The sequence below is a fragment of the Camarhynchus parvulus genome, chromosome 7, assembly GCF_901933205.1.
Source record: "Camarhynchus parvulus chromosome 7, STF_HiC, whole genome shotgun sequence".
In the NCBI taxonomy this organism is placed as follows: Eukaryota; Metazoa; Chordata; class Aves; order Passeriformes; family Thraupidae; genus Camarhynchus; species Camarhynchus parvulus.
In genome coordinates this window covers 27,629,346-27,650,070 of record NC_044577.1, presented here as the reverse complement: position 1 = coordinate 27,650,070, position 20,725 = coordinate 27,629,346, and the positions used below count along the sequence as shown (strand labels likewise).

Genomic DNA, 20,725 nt, shown 5'->3' with positions numbered 1-20,725 from the left:
TCTCCTTCAGGTCAAGTGAGACAAAAAATAGATTATGTATACTTTGCATTGTCTGTAATTACTTCTTACCATCTGTAAGGATAAGTAGTTTTCCATATTCATAGAGAGTCCACAAATAAGAGCTACCTCACTGAGCTACGAGTTTCATCCCAGCTCTTGCTCTTCTCTGCAAATCTACCATTAAAGCTTTTTTCCCAACTTTTTCAAGGTGGTTCTTTTCTCCTTTTGTTCTCCCTCTATGTCTTATTTAAGTTTCTTTCTGAATTGTCACTGATGTGCTGGCAACTTCCCTGAAAGTAAAATTCCTGTGTTTTAGTTCTGCCCTCACCAACTCCTTATAAATAACTTTTTGGTTGTGCTCTCAGTGACAATACTTCAGTGTGTAACTCCAATTTACTTTATCTTTTTAAAATACTTTCTAGTTAACTTATTTTTCACTTGCAGGATTGAGAAGTGTATGACTGTTACGTAACTTTTTATTCATATTGCTTTCCTTGTGGGTTTTCTTTCTCCTTAAGTTTAATTGAACCTCTTTCTGCTGAATTTAAGAACAATATGACCATGACTTTAGCATAACAATTCTCAGTAGTGTTTGGTTTTAGGATAGCTTTATGATTTGTCCAGAAAGCTTTTAATAAATGAGCCCAGGGAAAATTTCCTTTCTTCAGGCATAACATGCCAGCAGAAAGGTATTTTTTGTTATTGTTCCTGCTGCCAAGCTGTCCTCGAGATTTGACTGTTCTGCCTCTGGAGAAGGGAACATTTCACTACTGGGAGAGTTGTTTTTATTACATCAAAATATAAGTACTGTGGATGTAACTTAGAGTCTTGCTGCAGGTTATTCTTAAGGGCTCATATTCTTGTGTTCTTTTTCTGGGGTCTAATGAAAAGTCTGTCCTGTAAGTGAATTCACTATTTTTTGAATAGTGCTAAAAAATAGCCTGTTTTGTTGGGAGCTGAAGTGAAAAAGACTCCTGGCAAAATGTGAGGACATGGTAAAGGAGTCCACATTTTGCTTTTCCATGCAGAACACTTTCCATATTCATCTGCTTACTTACAACAGAAATATAAAGGCATTGTTCTGCTTTTCATGATGCAGCTTTTATCTTGGCTGTGTTTCTGGTACAGCATCATAGCATCATTTGTCACCACTAACAGTTTCAGTGTCAGAATGCCAGGCAAGGACCCTGTCAGGTGACACATTCTATAGGTGGACTAGGAAGGCAGTCCAGTGCACCTTGTCCTCTATCAGAAAGCTTTGTCTGCTTGGGGTTTAGCTCAGCCTGTATGTATTTGAATGTAGTGCTATTCCCACATGCAGAAACCCTGTGGTTTAGTGTATAGTTCCAACAGTCTGTGTGTGACTGAGTGAAAATGAGCTCAGAGGAGCCAGTGACATGTGACAAAGGTTGGAGAGATTTTATTTTAAAATTCTTCTGGGTAGTTGATTAAATATTTACTCCAATTTTTCATGCAATAGAAAATTTACTGACTTAACAGATGGTTATAAGCAAAGGATGAAGATCATATACCACATTTTATAATATATGCAGGTATTGGATGATGCTGATTTTGGCATATGTTTGTATTTCAGAATGAAACTGTGTGTGCATATAGATAGTGAACAGATAATAACTGCCTTCTGAGTTGGCTTCCTTTGAACATTAGAGATGAGAGAAAAATCTGTCCCATCATTTAATTTATCCTGCTCATAGTGCAGAACTGGTTCATAAAACCCCCAGAGCTGTGTGCTTTAAAATTACATTGGCAATGAAATAAATTTCAATCTTTTTTGACCACAAACTCCTGAGCAACAGACATCTTCAGATCAGTCCTGCACAATTTCTCTGCTGTTTCATCCTCTTCTCTTAGATGACCATGATTTCTATTTCCAGCATGATGTTTATGCACAGGTATAAGGCTGGCTTAAGTATTGCATACACTGGGAAAGCAACCAAAGATGAGTCAGTAGTGGAAACTATTTAATATTGGGAAAACAGATTGCAGAAGCATTTCAGAAAGTGAGGCTGAGACTCATGACAGTTCCTGAAACAATAGCAAGACAACTTTAAGCCATCTATACTAATATTTAAGCATGTCAAACCAATTCTAGGAAGCAGTTTCTTAAAATAATAATAATCACATCACCATACATGAGACTGCACCCTTCTGTTACTGGCCATACTGTAGTGTAGATTGACTGCTTTTGTAAATCAGCTTCTGGGTTCCATTGCAGCTTTTACTGTCTCTCTTGCAATGTTTTCCACTACAAAATACCCCTTAGAGGACTTCAAGTGCTTCTCCATGCCCAACAGATTTTACACATGTAGCTTTCTCTGCATTTTATCTAGTTTGCGGCAAATTACAAGATGGAGACCATGTCTGAAAGAAACACACAGTTCTGGTCTTATCCACCTGAAAGAGAATCCAAAATGAACTTTTATCCTTTTGCTGCTACTCAAGGTAGCATGCAGTGAATTTGGTGGTGAGCTTTGTCTGACAACCATGTTGTGCTTTGTGCTTGGGATGCTGCTGCTTGTAGTCACTAGAGAGCAGTGGCTGTGCACAGAGTGGGATTTGGCTCTGCACTTTCATAGGCTGGCTGGTGTTAGGCATCCAGATTTCACTGAAAACTAAAGTGCTTTTGAAATTCGTGGCTCATGTATTAAGTCAGTTCTTTTCCTTTCTGTCTGCAGACCAGCCAATTCAATATGCCCATTCCACTTTTGAAGATGGAGTTGCAAAACTGACTGTCCAAGATGCCCTACCAGAAGATGATGGAATTTATACCTGTCTGGCTGAAAACAACACAGGACAGGCATCTTGCAGTGCTCAGGTCACAGTCAAAGGTGAATATCTCAGACTATTGTAATTACTACAGTCACACAATCTTTTTTAACAGAAATTAATTGGATCCTTAACAGAGGTGGTTGTGAGTGGATTCCATGTTTTTCCAAGCTTCTTCAGCTGGGTACCTCTTCTCCACCTTGGAGATGTGCGCAACTTAAGTGCTTAAGGACTGTGTAGTGTAAAGTAATAAGCACATTTCAGAAAAAGGTATTAGTGCTTTGACCTTCCCAAGGGCTTAGTATAGAAAGCAGTGAGGCTGTTCAGGAAAAGGTTTACCAGTGTAAGAAAGGACTGAGACAACTGAAAGAAAAAAATAACTGCAGTATCACCAATATCACCCATCAGAGAATGTTACAGAGAGGAGGCAGATGCTGCTTCTTTCTCCTGCAAGGCAGAAAAAAGTCCCTGCCAGGGACTGCAGCTGTGATAGCAAATGCCAATATTCTTGTTCTGTTACCAGGATTTATCAGATATAATTCTGAACAGGCATCTATCAGCTAACTGATAGATAACTCTCAATAAGTGGAATTTTGGTAGTGGAAGTACCAGAAGAACATTGTAGTAAGCAATTGAGGTGACTTGTCTCAGAAATCTGACAGAGTGCTGATTTGACAGAATTTATTTGTTCATGAAAGCCATAATTCTGTACTAGAATCTCAACAAACACATTCTAAAGCACCACAATTCAAAATGAAGACAAGAGGTGACAGAATTCAATGGATAGTGAGGTAGTATCCATCAATATCATGGTCTTTATTCTCTCAATCTCACCTGACATCAGTCTATTCAGGTGTTTTGATTAATGGCCTGGAGATTATCCCCTCCTGCCTCTCTGTTCAATCCCCCTCTCTCAGACTCTCCCTCCCTCTACAATCAAGCCTGTATTTGGTATTTTTCACTGCTAATGATTTTTCCCCAAAGTTATAGCAGTTTGTCACTGCCTGTCCAACAGACTGCTGAGTGACAGCTGCCAAGGGAACTATTCCTTTTGTTTATAACTAAATAATACCTGCCCTAAATTTGAACAATCAGTCTGATGGGAAAAGTACCCTGATCCCTGTGATCTTAAGTCTTGTCTTTGTTTACCAGTGTTCTGGGGTGTTTGTCTACAACTCTTTAGTGCTATGCCTGCCCCTAATCTGTGTGACAAGGTTAAAATAAAAACAAAGTAATTCTCTAAACCCATGAGTTAATTTCTTGATCACCAAATTGGAAATATAATCATCCCCTCTCCACTCTCCCCTCCTGAAAAATGGCATGAAGTAAGAAAACATCAATTTAAAATAAACCTGAAACTAATCTGTTCTCAAAGTTATCAGTTATGATTTCTCTGAAGCATTTCATCTGCATTAGCTAAAGGCCAGTGAAGAGTGGTCCACCTCTAGGGAGCTGTTGTTGACCTAGGGCTTTCTGATCCTTGACTGGGACTCAGAAACCAAAGGGACAGTCCCCTCTGACAGAGCATTTCTCAGTTATTTTAGGGCTGACAGGCAATGCTAACATGGGAGCCTTTTCCTGGGCTTGCCTGCTCTGCTGAGCTATTTCAGGCCATGGAGTCACTCTTGCACTGTGTTGGATTCCTCTTGCACTTTACACAGGACTGGAAGGCTGAGAGAAACCATCATGGGGCTTCTCTCATCTGCATCCCATTCTGTTTTCTAGGAGTCATGGAGTAGGGAGGGGGAAGAATAAGAGCAGAATTAAGAACATACATGACAGGCTGTAAAACTACATGTTCAATTTTTACAGTTTTAGCTATCCTGTCTTCTTCTTCCCTAAAACTCATTATGTCCCTGTGGCCATGAGGATTACAGTAACTTTCCCCAAAACTCAGATCAATGTGGATTTTTCTGCCAAAAATAGTACCCTATTTAAAATCTAATTTCCAAATCTCTTATCTGCTTGTGTGTATTTTTCCATCAGAATCTCTATCAAAATCTTCTTGGCATTAGAGTTCTCTGAGTCTCTGAATGCTGCTACTAAGGCTTCTCTAAAGGCTTAGCCTGTGCAAACAGATTACACCAGAAAATGGTTGTATGTGGAGAAAGGGAGAAAACTTCAAAAATCCTCTCCTGACCAAGCATTGCTTCGTGGAATAAAGTCTGTAAAATAGTTTCTGAATTGTAATCCATCCTTATCCAGGTCCTTTTTGTCTCCAAGATGATTTAAGGATGTCAAGTTTGCTGCAGTGCTCAGTTTATTCATTCATTGTTAGAGAAATATTTTCCTTTTGTATGTGAGAAGTAAGCCATATTTAATCTAAGAAGGAAGGGATGTTTTTGGCATATAATCAGTATCAGACCAGTCTTAGAATCCAGCTTTTCCTTAACTTGCTTCTGTGGTCTTTGGACACATCTCTGTCTAGGTCTACATTTCAATCCATACTGCCATTTTTGGCTTTGCTGTTCTACTGCAGCAAGTATTTCATGAAGAGAAATATCTACACTGATCACTGCGGAAATTTTACCTGGAGTGAATAGCTTCTCTTAACAATAAAACTCAATTTTATTTTTCTAAATGAAATTCAGCTCATAGATAACTCAGAAAAGTTAGCAGCAAGGATAGTGAGTGTCAAACAGTTCAATTCACATCTGAATTGTAGTGCAAGATGATTCTTAACCTGCTAGTAGGTTACAGGTGTTATCTAGCCACACACCATGTTTTCTAATCAACTTCTGTGAAGTCTTTGCCTTTTTGATGATCTATTACTTTGTTTTTGTGAAAGAAGTTTACTGTAGGAAACATTTCAAAGGTCCTTTTCCCAGTAAAGGGTTACTGTTCCAGTTAAATTCAAGAGTGGGATTTTTTCCAGTAGTTTCAGCATAATTTGCATTGGGCCCTGGATAATGAGCTAAGCTAATTGTGGCATAACTTTCCTTCTAAGTCATCAGTCTCAGATTCATTTATGGTTGTCTTTTTCTTCCTTATTCTGTCTAGCACTGGGCAACCTCAGTATTACTCCTTAGTTTTGTATAGAAAAGGGTGAAGGTACTTAGTTGTTTGTAGGAGGCTTTTGGCACTGTATCAAAAAAGTCCCATGTTTCATATGGATGGGATTCATATAGAAATGTAATAGTCTTAAAAAATTCAAATTCATCAGTCTTGTGCTTATTTAAAGGGACAAATTACCATATTCAGATCACTTCAGATCTCTCTGCTTAAGTAAGCGATCTGAAGGCTGAGCAACTTGGGGTAGATCCATCAGGTAGTCTGTGGAGAAACTAAGTTAATCAAGGTGAAGCTGATTTTGGCCTTGTAAAGGACTAAGTAGATGAGGTGAGCCCTGACAGCTGTCCTCCCTCTGTCAGCAGTTTCTCAAAGCTGACACACAGGTAGAGAGGAACTACAGGGACTGAGCAGGACTCCCTGGAAAAAAACAGCTTAACAAATGTCTTCACCATGAGAATAATTTCTAACTGAACCTCCCAGTGAGTGGGGTGCACTAGCCTAATGCATCTAAGCCTGAGAAGTGAGAAACATGGTCCAGTGTTATTCAAACACTCAATTATAGAAATTCCCTGAACTGGTACCATTTGCTACTAAATGTAGGATTTTTTTTTTTCTTATGCATTTTTCCTGTTTTCCACACACAGGAAAATCAGAGTTTGGGAGGCTTTGGGGCTGATGCACATTTTATTTTTAAAGTTTTTAAACAACGTGTGCATGACTGATTTGTTCCTGTTATTGTGTGTGCAAGCTATTGTATTTGGTGTTCACATTTTCACATTTCATATTACCATTTTCTTACTGTTCTATGATATGAAAATAGGTACACAAGGCATTTTTAAATACACCAGGCATCCTACTTAAAAAAACAAGCAAACCAACCAGCTCTTAACCGGAATTTCCAGAGTACATTCAGGTCACCTGAAATATATGGTGATTATACACTGATGGGGATTGCAGATACTCAGTTTTATTTATGAACTTATTCATCAGGCTATGAATAAATTATAAAGTTATTTATTATGAATTTATTAATAATTTTAATCAGGGTGGTTGAATAGTTAAATCATTTTTTATGAATAGGAAGCTGAGGTGAGGGAAAGTTAATTGACTCTGGATGCACATGTATAGTGAGTTGGTGTCACTGTTTTGCTGAGGCTGTGACAATCAGAGTACCAAAACAATACAGATGGAGGTAGTAACTGATATAGTTGGAAGGTAAGGCCAGCTCCCAGAAATGGCAATAATTCTGCAGGTCTGCCTCATTTCTGAGATAAGCCCTCTGATATGTGGTTGTCTGACAGTTAACTGATCGCTGACAGGGAGTTACAGGTCAGGTCCACCTGTAGAAAAAATGTGTCAAAGGGATATTTAATTACCTGGCATTCACACCAGTACCTGGGTGTGCTACACATGATTATGGACTGCAGGGAGAGTGGGAAGAGTGTGGGCTCTGTTGTGCCAAACCACATCAATACTGCATGGGGAAGCTTCTCTTATTCTGCAAACAAGACTCTCTGCACATCAGAGGGGCAGGTGACTGTCTGGTCCAGCTTTCTCTGGGTATGGTATCAAGCTATAGCACTTGCTGTGACTCCTAGGAGAATGTCCTCTGCCTTGCAGCTCTGCAGTAAATGACAAACAAAATACCTGACCCACTGCACACTCCTTGAGATTTCTGCAGCCCCCTTCCCCCAGGCAGCAGCACCCCTGGCTGTTTCCAAGATGGAACACATGAGGTGTGGGCAGTGAGAGCAGCAGGGCAGGCTGGCAGGCACAGTGCTCCTGTGGGCTCTAATGCTCTGCAGCCACACATTCTGCTGAAGCTTGTTTTCTGCACACTGCTGGTTTTTTGTTTCTTTCTTTCTTTCTTTTTTAATACAGGCCTAATACTCTTTGTAAGCAAACACTATTCAGCAGATAGAGCTGCTCCTGCTTATGAGCTCTTGACCTCATTTCTCTTTCCCTGCCAGCAGTGCATTTGCCTGGACTCACATCTGTTCCCCTTTCTCCCCCACCACTTTCTGTTCATGGTTTATTTTTCCCAGTGCAGCCTCCCCAGCATAAGTGTCTATGTTGGGCAGCCTGTAGCCCTTCCAAGCCGATTACTGTAGTCATTCATTGGTCACTGCACGAGCAGATTAGAGCCACCTGAAAGCCTGCCACAGTCCCTGCTGCAGCCAGTTTATCAGAGCAGCAAAGGGAGATGCTGTCTGAAAAACCAGTTTGTTTTGTTCCTGGCACTCTCCCATCTGGTGTGAGTGGGACCATAAAATATAACCAGGTGGAAGAAAACCTTTCAGGTAGGAATCTTTTCCTTCAGTCATGAGAAATGCTGTCTTCAGGTCGTGGGTTGTTTTTCTTTCTGTCTCAGAAGGAGCCTTCTTAGACATTAATCGTTTAAAGAAGGTTATCACTGCAATAAGCAGCCTCTCTTTGGGAGGCCACAGCTCTGTTTCTCTGATACCCATATTTCTGCCAAAGGTAAGCAAAGAAGCACTCTTACTTGCCAGCACTGATGAAATGTTTGTGACAGCTTATCAAAGTCACTGCTTATTTGAAAGCATTTTGCTTTATTTCAAGCATAACATAAGTGATTAGAGATGACTTTACAAAATATGCCAGTCTAGTCCTATTAAATGTCCAAAAGGCATTCCAGAGCAGTAGCTGGGTGGGACCGCTTGCCTGTGTGAGAATTGGTTTCAGAGCACTAAGTGAAAGGGAGAGGGGCTTTGTTACTGTACTGAAAAGTCAGAGGTAAACTGTCATGAGCATCAAAAATAAACTGTTGCAAAGCTTTCAAGAGTTCCCCAAAGGTCTCAGTCCAGCATCCTGTATGGTTCATCAATAGCTATAGCCTTTCTAAGTTAGTTTGGGGTTACTTTTTTTTAATTGCCTTCTTGCAGGATCTCAAGACCAAACGTGGAACAGAATTCCAGCTAGAAACCAAAACTGAAAGGCAAAAGCAAAACATGTGAAAGCTCTTAATGATGGAAGATGTGACATCAATATAAAAAATTCACTCTAAAGACAGTTTCTTATTATAAATAATTTCCAGAAAAAGGGGAACCAAATTTGGATAAACATGAGGGATGAGTGCATGCAGAATAAGAAAAATTTAAATGTCAGAAATTGCATTACCGTTTCTTATAAATGAAAAGGTGAGATGCTGACAGAAAAAAAAAGAATTAAAAAAAAACAAGAGAGAAACAAAAAAAACTTACCCTTAATCAACTATGACACATGATCAAATACCGTGAGCATTAAATTATTATGTACTAGAATAACAGAAAGCAGGTAATTATAATAACAGTAGGGAACAGCCCTGCATTGGTCAAAGGACAAACTGTCCCACCTTGGGTTGCCAAATTCTATAGTGTTCTAAGTTTCAGCTGAAAACTGGAAGCCATCAAAATACATATAAAACCTGTTCACTGAATATATGCCTGCATAATTTTGAAAGCAGGGGTGTGATGTTATCCCAAAGAATGTTTTCAAGAGCCGCTGTTGTGGATTAGCTAATGGGAGCTCCAACAGCCATCAAACTACCTCACAGGATTAGCTCAATTTTTAAAACTCTCCAGAAGTTGCCTGAGGGAAGCATCTATCATTGCTTTGCAGCAGAGGAACAGAACAGAGGGTAGGAACCTTGTACAGCTGTGTGCTACTGGAAGGGCTTCTCTGCAGCTTCATTTTAAAGAAGGCTTGACTGTTGGGCCACATACACAGATCCTTTTTTTTTTTTTTCCTTCAGGGTAGTGTTTTGGTTCAAAATATTTTTAATAAATGAATTAATCAAGAAGAGAAAACTAACCATAAGTAATGCCATACTAGAGCTACCTTATCTTTTATGGACTGAAATGCCAAACAGTCCTTGCTTTAGAATACCTTTCTGATACCAGTTATATCCAGAAATACAATGTGGTTTTTTCTCTTTTTTTTCCTTTTTATAGTAGTCTAACTTCAAATTTGGTTTCTTAGCTCTCAATTTGAGTCTTATTTGTATTTGAGGGATTCCCTAACAGCATTCTTAGTAGAGTATCCTTTTGATTGCTCACCCAAGAGAGGAGCTGAACTGTTTTAATGTTACCACAGGATAACTAATTTTGTTTCCAGTGTGGATTTGCCAGAGAAGGGAAAGGCTGAAGAGGCTGTAACCCTTTAGATCAGTGGCATCTTCAGGGCCACGTGGTTTATGTGATTGCCTGTTCTTACTGTGCTTCCATTGCATTTCAGCTCATGCACAGCCCAGTTTTTTCTCTAATGGAACTGGTATATCTATGCATCATGACTCCCTGCAATTAAAGTAAAATCTACCTGGCAGTCACACTAAAATTGAGACTGTACATGTGAAGGTGAAATAGAACTGCCTCAGTAGAACGCCTGTTTTTACTGTGAAGCTGACCTGGCTTGACCTAGCATACATGAGGCACCTTTCCTGAAGTTCTCAGTGTCAGACTGGTCTCTAATGCTGGGGAATTAGCAGTGGACAGCTGAGCTGCCTTACAAATGTGTTTGGTAGATATACAGGCTCTCAGGCCTTCCATGGAGTTGCTGTCTGTGACAGTGACAAAAGAGCAATTACTTGATGTAAATAACTTGGAAACAGGGTAAGTCATTAATAAGGCAGACAGTTCTGAAGGCAAAAGCAAACACCACTTTGGCTGCAGAAGCTTCCAGTGAGACTGTCAGGGAGGAATTTGGTCTGCTGACTGCAAAGTGGTCTGCTATGAACCCAGAAATCTATTTTGTGTCTGACCCCTGCACTCTTCTGGAGCTTTCTCCTGAGGAGGGGAAGCAGAGAGGGATGTAGAGGGATGCAGTTCTCTTCTGTCTAGAATCCAACATTGGACTCATGGGAAGTTTGAAAGCTGTGCCAGGAGAAGTTCTGGCTGGACATCAGGAATCATCTGTTGAGAGAATGGTCAAACACTGGAACAGGCTTCCTAGAGAGGTGATCAATGCCCTAAGCCTGTCAGGGTTTAAGGGGTATTTGGACAATGTCCCTAACAACAGGCTTTAACTTTTGGTCTGCTCTGAACTGGTCGGGTAGCTGGACTAGATGATCCTTGTAGACCCCATTCACCTGAGACAGTCTGTTCTATTCTGACTGTTCATAATTCTTACTGGTGCAGCCTTTTGATAGTGGGATTTCTGGGGTGCCATCTCAGTTGCGCAGAATCATAGAATGTGCTGAGTTGGAAGGGACCCATCAGGATCATCGAGCCCAGCTCCTGGCCCTGCCCAGGACACCCCAAGAATCCCACCTTGTGCCTGAGAGCCTTGTCCAAATGGCTCTTTAATTCAGGCAGCTTGGAGCTGTGACCAGCTCCCTGGGGAGCCTGTTCCACTGCTCCACTGGAAGAACTCAGTTTGCAGAACAAACTGAGCTGGCAAAAGAGGTTAAAATGCTGACCTGGTGGTATCCCATACAAAGGAAAGACCCTGCAAAGAAGGAGCATACATGGAGCTGCAGGATAGGGCTTGAAGCCTAGCCCAGAGTAAAACAAAGATTTCCAGACAAGATAAAGTGGAACTTGATCTCCTTTGTATAACCCCAGCCACCCTGAGTGGTACAGGCTTAGGGCGTTGTCAGTCTTAGGTTAACAGTTTTTCTGTGTCATGCAAGGACAGCATGCAGCCTATAACTTGTTCCAGCTCTTAAATCTTACCTTCCATTTACAAAAAACAGACTATAATTGCAAAAAAAATGATGGGAGGTAAATGTGTAAATAACTTTGCTAGGTCATTGAACACCTAGTTCTCATGACCTAAGTTTGCAAAATGGCATACCAACCTGAGATCTCTAATAAAGCAGAAATGTTCCTAGATGTCTCAGGAACACAAAAGTCTGATACATTTTTATGCTATTATGAATCAAGTTTTGAATTTTTGAAAAACTCGTAGAAAATGTTATGCCTCAGGCCTGAGGCAAAGACGCTTTACAGAAAGACAAATGTGTGTCTTCATATCAATTTTTTGCCTCATAAAATCTCTTAACTTTACAGATAGCATTGTTAGCTTAAGATTTAGTAATGGCTGGATTTGTTTACTCCAAAAACATTGAGGACGTGAAACACTTTTCAAGTTTGAGATCTGTGTGTGAACCCAAATCTCATTTTGAGAGGTTTTAGTGGAATCTGGTGCTTCTCTCTCTGAGCCTGCTCACACAGAGCTTTGTGAGTTAAGCATTCTCCTCAGCTCAGTTGAGTTATTGGCCTGTGAGCCAGACTGATATTTAAGCACCATAAATGGTAAATGTTGCCGAGGCAGCCCTTCCGCACGGCTCGGAGCAGGCATTGCTTGGCAGCCAACCTCACAATGCTGGCAAACAGATTCCTCCAGTATAATTAAACCTCTTCTAAGACTAAACACTGCGAGGTTTTTCAGTGTTCTGAACATAAGGCAGCAAACTCTCTATTCTTTGTGTGTCCTTGACTTGTGACCAGTTGTAACCCTGGCCTTGGCCACTGGGTTGCTGCACTGGAGCTGTGTGTAAATGCTGTGCTGTAGCTGACCCAGCTTGAGCTGGGGGCTGGAGAGGCCAATCTCCACAACTCCTTCCAAACTCAGTTATTGCGTGATTCTGTGCAGTGCCCAGCATGCTGAAGTCCTGATATTTCAACAGGAGATGTCAGCATTCTGCAGCTCACATGAAAAGGCCTTCAGTACATCAGGGAAGGCAAATGAATAAGAAAATTTCCTAGACTAGATGATGTCCATAAAATGTTAACTGGTTTGACTACAGCCCAGGTAAAACCCAGGTCTGGTCTTTGGAAACATTCTTAAGGTTTGCATCCTCATATGGATATTCTTCTTCGGCAGCAGATCTGGGAATGGGAATGGCACTGTGCAATTACTGAGTCTTTTTTTCCTTCTCTCAAGGATATAGATTTATCTGTGTCTTTTACCTCAGTATATAAATAGTTGGTTGCATAATTGCCCTTAAACTGGTACAGGTGTATTGTGCAATTGACTTGTACTAGGTTAACTGTTCAGTTCAGCATGAATTTTCCCCTTTTCTATTAGATATGCACCTTCAGCTCAATAATTCACCATTGCTTACCAATATAAATATGTTTACAAATATGCTGAAGTCCCAAGTCCTGATCCAGATCAAAGCTTATAAAATTCAAGTTTATTTTGGTTTAGACCCACAGCTAACATTGACTCCTCTTGCAATAACTTCCAGTCTGCAGATATGCAGAGGTTAAATTTATGTAAGGAGTCTTGGAAACCTGGATTGAGAAAATTGAAATAAAAGAAGAACATTTTTATTGCCCTAAATTTCTAATAATACAGGTTAATAAATAATATATATTTGTATATGGTCACTGTAGATAGATTATCTTACTATTGATTACACAAATCATGGAGGACAGAATAAGAGATTAGTAGAAATAGTTTTACATCAAAAGGAATATATCTTTTCCCACTGCCATCCAAATATGCTGAGAATTTGTATTTTTCCTAAGAAATTGAAAGAATTTAAATTCTCCTTAATCGCTATGGATTTAATGCAGTAAGTGGCTTTTTTAAACATAGATTTGAATGCTTATTAGAGTGCCTTTCTAATAAAAAATGAACCCTCAGGGGTAAGGGAATGTGGTGGGAAAAGCCTATATCCTTTTTGCTTTGTTGAAAATATATGTGGGTATAAAAAGTACCATTTACATGCTTTGCTTACTATTTCTGGTCTCCCAGGCTATGTTTCCCACTGAGTTGTGCATCTTATTACTTGCTGTTTCCCAACATTCATGCATATTAAAGCCTGAGGAAAGGCAAAAAATGGGAAACTTATAAGTGGGATCATTGTGGTGGACTTTTAAATCTATCACCCTGTGTAACACCTTATCAAAAACCTGTTGAAATGACAGAGAGATCTCTGTCCACTAGAAAGGCTCCAGCTGGGCTTAAACATTGCGCCAGGCTCTGTGCAAAAATTGTTCTCTGTGAGATGCCTCTCAGAAAATCATAGCTCTCTTCTGTATTATCTTACACCATTTGACCTGTGTAAAACCAACAGCTGTGGTTATAAAATGGAGGCAGCTTTTGTAAGCTACAATAAAGTAAACTAGACATAAGGTCTGAAAAGAAGTCATTGAAATGTACCTGTGTTTTATCAAGCCCATCTGCAGGAGCAGTAGGTAGGGCTCTCTGATGTCCCCCATGAACTGAGGGAATTGAGTGCACCAGCAGAAGCTGATTGAGGAAGAGAAAGGGACAGAGAAAATTAACTGACAGAGAAATTTTTAGTAACTGTGTGTTGATTCTTATATTCTTTGTTTTCATTCTTAGAGATGAACCTACTCCTTTGTGAGAGCAAAAAGAATTAAGAGTGATGAGGGAGCTATTAAATGGCTATAGGTGATTAGAGAGCATTAACATAATAGACAGAGATCAGATCTCCTCTTTTTTCACATCCAGTTGAATAAGCTTGAGGATGCATAGATACATAATGAAGTCATGCCTTTATGCTAATGTCAAACAAAATTTTCCTTGGGTTCCAGATTTCCTTTCTGGTGCCAGATGTGCCGTATTTTTATTGTCCGTAGTTTTGGCAGCAGAAATACCCTGCAGTGTTATGAAAGAGGATGTTGCAGCCAGAAGCACAGTGACTTGCAGTATCTCAGCTGGGAGCTTTGCCTCTGCCTTCTTCCTTTCCTCTGTCCTCCTGCTTTGGGCTCTGAAGCCAGCACTTCCTGAGAGCATATGGATTTTGAACCCCAGCAGAGTTTATGTGGTCAAAGGGACTTTGGAGCTATGAGGGAAATCAAGCACTAATCCTGGCCAGGACTTTCTGTGCAGTTTTCTTATTTGTGTCCTGTTTTCATTTCTGCTTCCCTACTATTTTCCTGGTACAGGTCATGGATTTTGTTTCTGATGTATGAAACGAGCAAGCACCTAGCAGTGGCTAGGGAATGTGAACTTCTGTGGTTGTTGCGCTTGAAGCCACCCTTTTGCAAACAGTTTCTAGCTTTTTGTGTATGGTTTTTCTTTCAATATTTTAGTGTCAAAATAGAGCCAGGTGTTTTCAAAAGGAAGTAAAATCACACAGTGTCTTTTCAACATAAATAGGAATAGGAGTTATTTGCTTAATCTCAAATGATCGGTATCCCATCTTTTCACTCCAAAATCAATTTTATTGTTGTTTTTCCAGAGAAGACCTGTAAGGCTAAAATTGAAGGACCCTTAGGTATATTATATGTAGAGTACTGCTATTACTTTGTAAAATTGTGAAATGTTAAAGCATTCATCAGACAAACACTGAGTCACTGCATAGTGCTATCATAAATAAACAACTAAAAGCATTTACAAGCTTCGGAAGAATTTGAAAATAGTTAACATTCAGGCTTTGTAATTTGGCCTCTGCATGATTGTACCAGTCCCTTCTGAGAAAATGCAATGATTTTAGACTAAATAACAGAATTAAAGTAGACTGCATTGTCTTGTGTAAAACATCTGTGAGAAACTAAAGCTGTCAGTAGATAACTTTAATTTTTTCTAAGTCTAGAAGTCCATAACATCAAATTTTAAGTAAAGGAAAAAAATGTTACATTAAATCAGCCCCCATGGTTTCTTAATGAAATAGCATTTATGGGTTAGAACTAGTCTTTTTAATCGTTGCTGCTGCATCAAGAAATATTTGATTATTTTTTGTAATATTCTGGTTAAATTGTTGGTACAAAATGCTACTGATTAACATACACTTCTAAGAGATCCCTTTAAAACTATATATTTTTGGAGTAGGGGGGAAAGCTTGTGTTTTGAAGAAACCCTGTTCAAGTTGCCATGAAATCAGACTTATAAGCCATATATGTGCTGTATCCTTGATGACACATGTTTGGGTGAGAATACTGGTTGTTTTAGCCATGATTTCTTTGTTGGTCTAGAGCCACACTTCTGCTTTTGTTTTTCTTTCTCTGCTTTCCTCTTCTTGTATATCTGCCTTCTAGATTTGCAGTGTGACTGGTTATTTGAGTAAAAAGGGTAACAAGAACTTTTTTTAACCATACTTTTCATTCTTTTTTTTTCCCGTGCCTTTTTCCAGTCTTACTATTTTATTGGGATTTTTTTTTCCTTTTCTTCCTTTCTTTTCCTCCTTTTTTCATTATATGGATTTTTTCTTTCCCCCACATTTTGTGACAAGAGTTTCCCTTTGACGGACAAAGGGATTTCCTGCAGGGCATTGGAGCAGTGAAGGTGCATGTGCTGATATTGCTTAGTACAGCAGTTTCTCTGAGTAACCATTACAAAACAGAGAGCTATGGTGAACCACAGGAGTTTATTTCTGTAGATGAGTTTCCCCCAGCTTCTAGGCTATTTTCTGTACAGCATTAGTCACTTCCAAGCAGGGGCTGTGGGAAGCCCTAAGGCTGATCAGTGTGGTCTGATGGTGAATCAGGCACTCCAGAGTTGTGCTTCCATAGCACCAATCCAAATGGGTCTCACTCAGGTCCCATATTTCCATTCTCACATGCATCAATGTCTCCCTGCTCAGTGCCAAGAAAAGACCTGCAGCATGAGCCAGTGAGACAAGATTTTGGCCAGAAAAAACTTTGCTAGAGAAGAGGAAAAACTTCCCCTCCAGGCTGCTTCCAAATTTATGCTGAGCTCAAATTACCCCAGTACAAATTCAACTTTTTACCTCCAGGAGGTTCAGTGGGCTTTCTCAGTGATTTGATGTCTTTGTTTTCTAATCACTAATTTTATGAATTGTGGTTTTTCTCCAACCTGGCACTTTCTGTAATACTATTTGGATGTGATTGATATTTCTTTGAAAATTTTGAAGGTACGGTTAAGCAAAATAAAAATATTTTCACATGTGGATAGAACGTAGGGCTGGAATTTTAAAGGCACGACGTAAGAGGTCTGAAAACAAGCTAAACCAAACAAAAAGTGTATCCAAGGGACTGATAAATATTTATGACTTTTTATATTTGGTCATGATCGCTGTTTGGGCTTCAGAAGTGTCTTTGCTCAGGTTTTTAGAGCAGGAGTAGACTTCCTGGTCTAGTGTACCATATAGATCAAGTTAAATGGTCTTGTTTCATAGCCTCTGAATGGCTGTGGCTAGTGGAAACAGCATATCACAGATAGACTTAAGAGTGGATTATTTAATTCTAAATTCCCTCAGTATTTGATTGTACAGCCTCAAAAGAAAAATTTTAAAAGCCCTAATCCAACAGTTTTCTGATATATATTGATATCTCAGGTTTCAGTCTTTCCAATCATCAATCAGTTGCTGAAGTGAAGTAGAGGAGAGGAGTGTGGTGACCTCAAACCTATTGGATATTGACCATCTAACAATCTAAATGGTTTGTGATTACTTACAGAGTTACAAATCCTATGCTGCAGTGAGCTTACATTTCTAACTCATCAATCACAGCAATGGCAACTTGTAACATCCCCTAGGGTTTTCAGATTAATTTAGCAGTGATTACAGGCGCTGAATTTTTGGTTACAAGGTTTTGCGTTGCTTTGCCTTTTCTTTTCCTCACCTGAGCATGTGTACTTGGGGAAAAATGAGTGTGATTTCTCAGTGATACTCTGTGATATCTCTTAACAATGATTTAAGAGGATTCTTGGAAGGAAGACAGTTCCATTCCTATTTCTTGTCTTTCTGCTTGGAATACTGGCAAGGCAAAACAGCTGTATTAGGTGGTTTCAGTTATTTTTGCCTTCTGAGAGCTGAAACAAAACCACTGTCTCAAAATCATGTTGAGCCTAAGGTCAGTTAAAGTTTGTCATGAAAATTCCAGTAAGAGACCCCTTTTGTTCTTTTTTCGACTTCACAGAAAAGAAGAGCAGCAAGAAGGCAGAGAGTGCACAGGCTGCAAAGTTAAACAAGACCTTTGCACCCATCTTCCTTCAGGGCCTGACCGACCTCAAAGTAATGGATGGAAGTCAAGTGATAATGACTGTGGAGGTATCAGGTGTGTAGCCATAGAACAGTATTACATAAAAAACTTAAATCCTGCTGCGAAGTGTGTGGGGTTTTTTCCATATTTTTAGCAGGCATCTTTGCATTTGGAAATAATATTTCTAGGAATCAGTTTTTAAAAGCTAGGTTAGTCTAATGTGATCTTCAGCGTGGCTGGTTTTTTGTCCATTGTCCATTTTTAACATGTTCAGACCTGTAGAAGTGTTTCTTGATTGGAATGATATAATAAGTTTAATATGGGTCCTCTTGTTCAAGTGGACTTGTAATAGATTTTGTTGTGAACCAAAAAAGATTGAGTTCCTGTCACCTGGGGTAAGATTAATGCTACAGAAAGAGCAATCCTGGTATGAACTTTGGTATCAGAAACTCTTAATAACCATCTTTGTGGTGTCTAGAACTCATTCTCCCTCTCATGTTGTATGCATGCTTCCCTAATTCATTTGTATTTTAATCATAATAAGACAGACCATTTCACATTACACAGCATTGACAGAGTTAATAATAGAAATTCCTGAATGTTTTGAAGATGAAATTGCAGAATTAGGTGGCAAAAACCCCCAAACTTGTTCCTTTTTTTAATTGACATAGGGTGGGGTTTTGCGTGTGTCTCAGATTTTTGTTGCTTGCTTATTTTTAGCTAACCCATCTCCTGAAATTATCTGGCTGCATAATGGGAAAGAAATCCAGGAGACAGAAGATTTCCACTTTGAGAAGAAAGGCAATGAGTACAGTCTGTACATCCAGGAGGTGTTTCCTGAAGACACAGGCAAATACACCTGTGAAGCCTGGAATGAAGTAGGAGAAAGTCAAACACAGGCTACATTGACAGTTCAAGGTAGAAAGTTCCTCTTCACCTTACAAAATGGTGAAAGAAAATTATTATTCTAATGTACTGGAGGAATGTCTGTTTAAAATACATGAATGTTTATATGGTTTGTTGTGAAGGACGCTCAAGTTCTCAGTCTCTGCATCTGAATTAAAAAGGATATTGAGCAGAAGCAGCTTTAAAAAAAAATCTTTTCACTCTGGAACATTATGTTACTATTTCAAAAATGCATTCCTGAGTCCTATTTCTAGGGACAGTGCAAAACTTCTGCTAAATGCAGCTTTAGGTTACAACTATCAGGCTTACTTAACTATGGATTAAAGTAAACCTTTTAATATGTTTTTGTTTCTAATTGAAGTCCTTAGTCTTTGAAAAAGCTTTTTAGGAGCTAGGTATCCTGGCTTTAATGTTAGAATTGTAGTGGTAGCAGGTGAGGAAGACATGATTTCTGCAGTCTGAGAACTAGCTGCAAAAATTTTGGCTTTAAATCTCCTCACATGATGTTAACCCCACAGCAAACACTCAAGTACCTACAAACTTCCTGTGCCTGGGCACACACTACCTTTGTGACAGGGACTTCTTCTAGTATTGACATAATGAATACTGACATTTCCTCATAGCCACTACTGAGAATTAGTGGAAATCACTGTGAGACTTTTATTATTTTAATGTAGAATATCTTATCTGCAGTGTTTGAGAGAGCTGTTTAATCTGTTGTCACTGTCTGCTCTGAATTCAGACCTTCCTCTCTCCCCCAGTTCCCCTTGAGATCTGGCCTTGGGGTCAGTCTTCTATATTAAATGCAATTTTATGCAATTGTTAATGATGATTTATTGCATGAGCTCTCAACTGCACAGCAGTCATAGTACTGTTACTTGCCCTTAAAGCTATTCCTACCCCTATTCTCTAAGGACAAATCTCCAAGATTCCTTTTAGGGCAGCTTTAAAGTCCCTTTGTTTTGCTCTTAATATAAGCTTGGATCAAGCCAGTAAAGTGCCAAGTAAATGATTAATTTTAGTACGAACACAAGTTACTTCCAAAATTAAAGTCTGACTTATTTTCAGATTAAAAACTTATACCATGCATGTTCAAAATAACTTCCCTTGCCTGTGATTGCCTTCCCTGAAATTAGTTAGCTTAGTGGTGACATTCAAGCTTGGCATTTTCTTCTGACTTGTAAACTGTTTGTAAACTGCAGAACCTCAGGATGGTATTCAGCCCTGGTTCATTAGCAAACCGAGATCAGTGACAGCAGCTCCTGGGCAAAATGTCCTGATATCCTGTGCCATTGCTGGAGATCCTTTCCCCACTGTTCACTGGTTTAAAGATGGGAAGGAAATAATGCCGGGAACAGCATGTGAAATCCTGCAAAATGAAGACATCTTCACACTGGTCTTGAGGAATGTGCAGTCTCGTCATGCAGGGCAGTACGAAATTCAGCTCAGGTATGTTGGCTGTGAAAAAGAAGGTTGTTCCCTTTGACCAATTAGTTATATTTACCTTCAGGTTAAAATTCCCGCTCAAAGAAAACAGGAGTCCCATCCTATTCAAGTGGAACATTAGGGTACTAATGGACAAAGCAGTATGGTTTCTTTTTGTGATCCCGTAAAACAAAGCTTTGTGGCAGCAATATGGGAAGCAAGTTCTAGCAAGGAAAACCACAATCAGTGTCCTGAGTTTTGGAGGTGTTGTTTATCATGTTTGGCATCTCTCTAGGTATTTGCAAGGATGCCTCTTTCCATGGGAACAAGCTGTCTAGGGAGGGCAGTTACACAAGATCCATACCTTTAAGGGGAAAAAGTGTTTCTTGGCCATGTTTGAAATGTCTGAATCTTGGAAGTTGTAGTCTCCTTTTGCTGACCTATCTTTGAAATAAGGCACCTTGATGCTTGGAACATCTTGTCATTCCTACAAAATCTGGAAGAGTTGTTTTGAATTTAATTTTATTTTATTTTGGTAGAATAATTGTGCTTTAAATGAAGAGTTAGATTTGCTGGATCCTGACCTTGTAGAAAGTGCCACAGCACTTTACACCTGCAATGGAAATAACTCTGTGCTGTTTATTGTGCATAGATGTAGTTGCTTTACTTGGCTAGTGTTTGGGCCTTTCTTTATTAAAATTACTTCATCATCATGGGCATTTGAGTCCATTGCAGCG

General features: G+C 39.4%; 1 protein-coding gene across 1 annotated transcript in view; it reads left to right on the top strand.

Annotated features, from left to right (window-relative positions):
• MYLK (myosin light chain kinase) overlaps positions 1–20,725 on the top strand; it is a 194,806-nt gene that overhangs the window by 93,980 nt on the left and 80,101 nt on the right. Inside the window, exons 11-14 of the mRNA XM_030951810.1 lie at positions 2,697–2,849; positions 17,595–17,732; positions 18,378–18,575; positions 19,766–20,012. Coding sequence (XP_030807670.1) covers positions 2,697–2,849; positions 17,595–17,732; positions 18,378–18,575; positions 19,766–20,012 — 736 coding nt within the window. The remainder of the gene's footprint in view (positions 1–2,696; positions 2,850–17,594; positions 17,733–18,377; positions 18,576–19,765; positions 20,013–20,725) is intronic.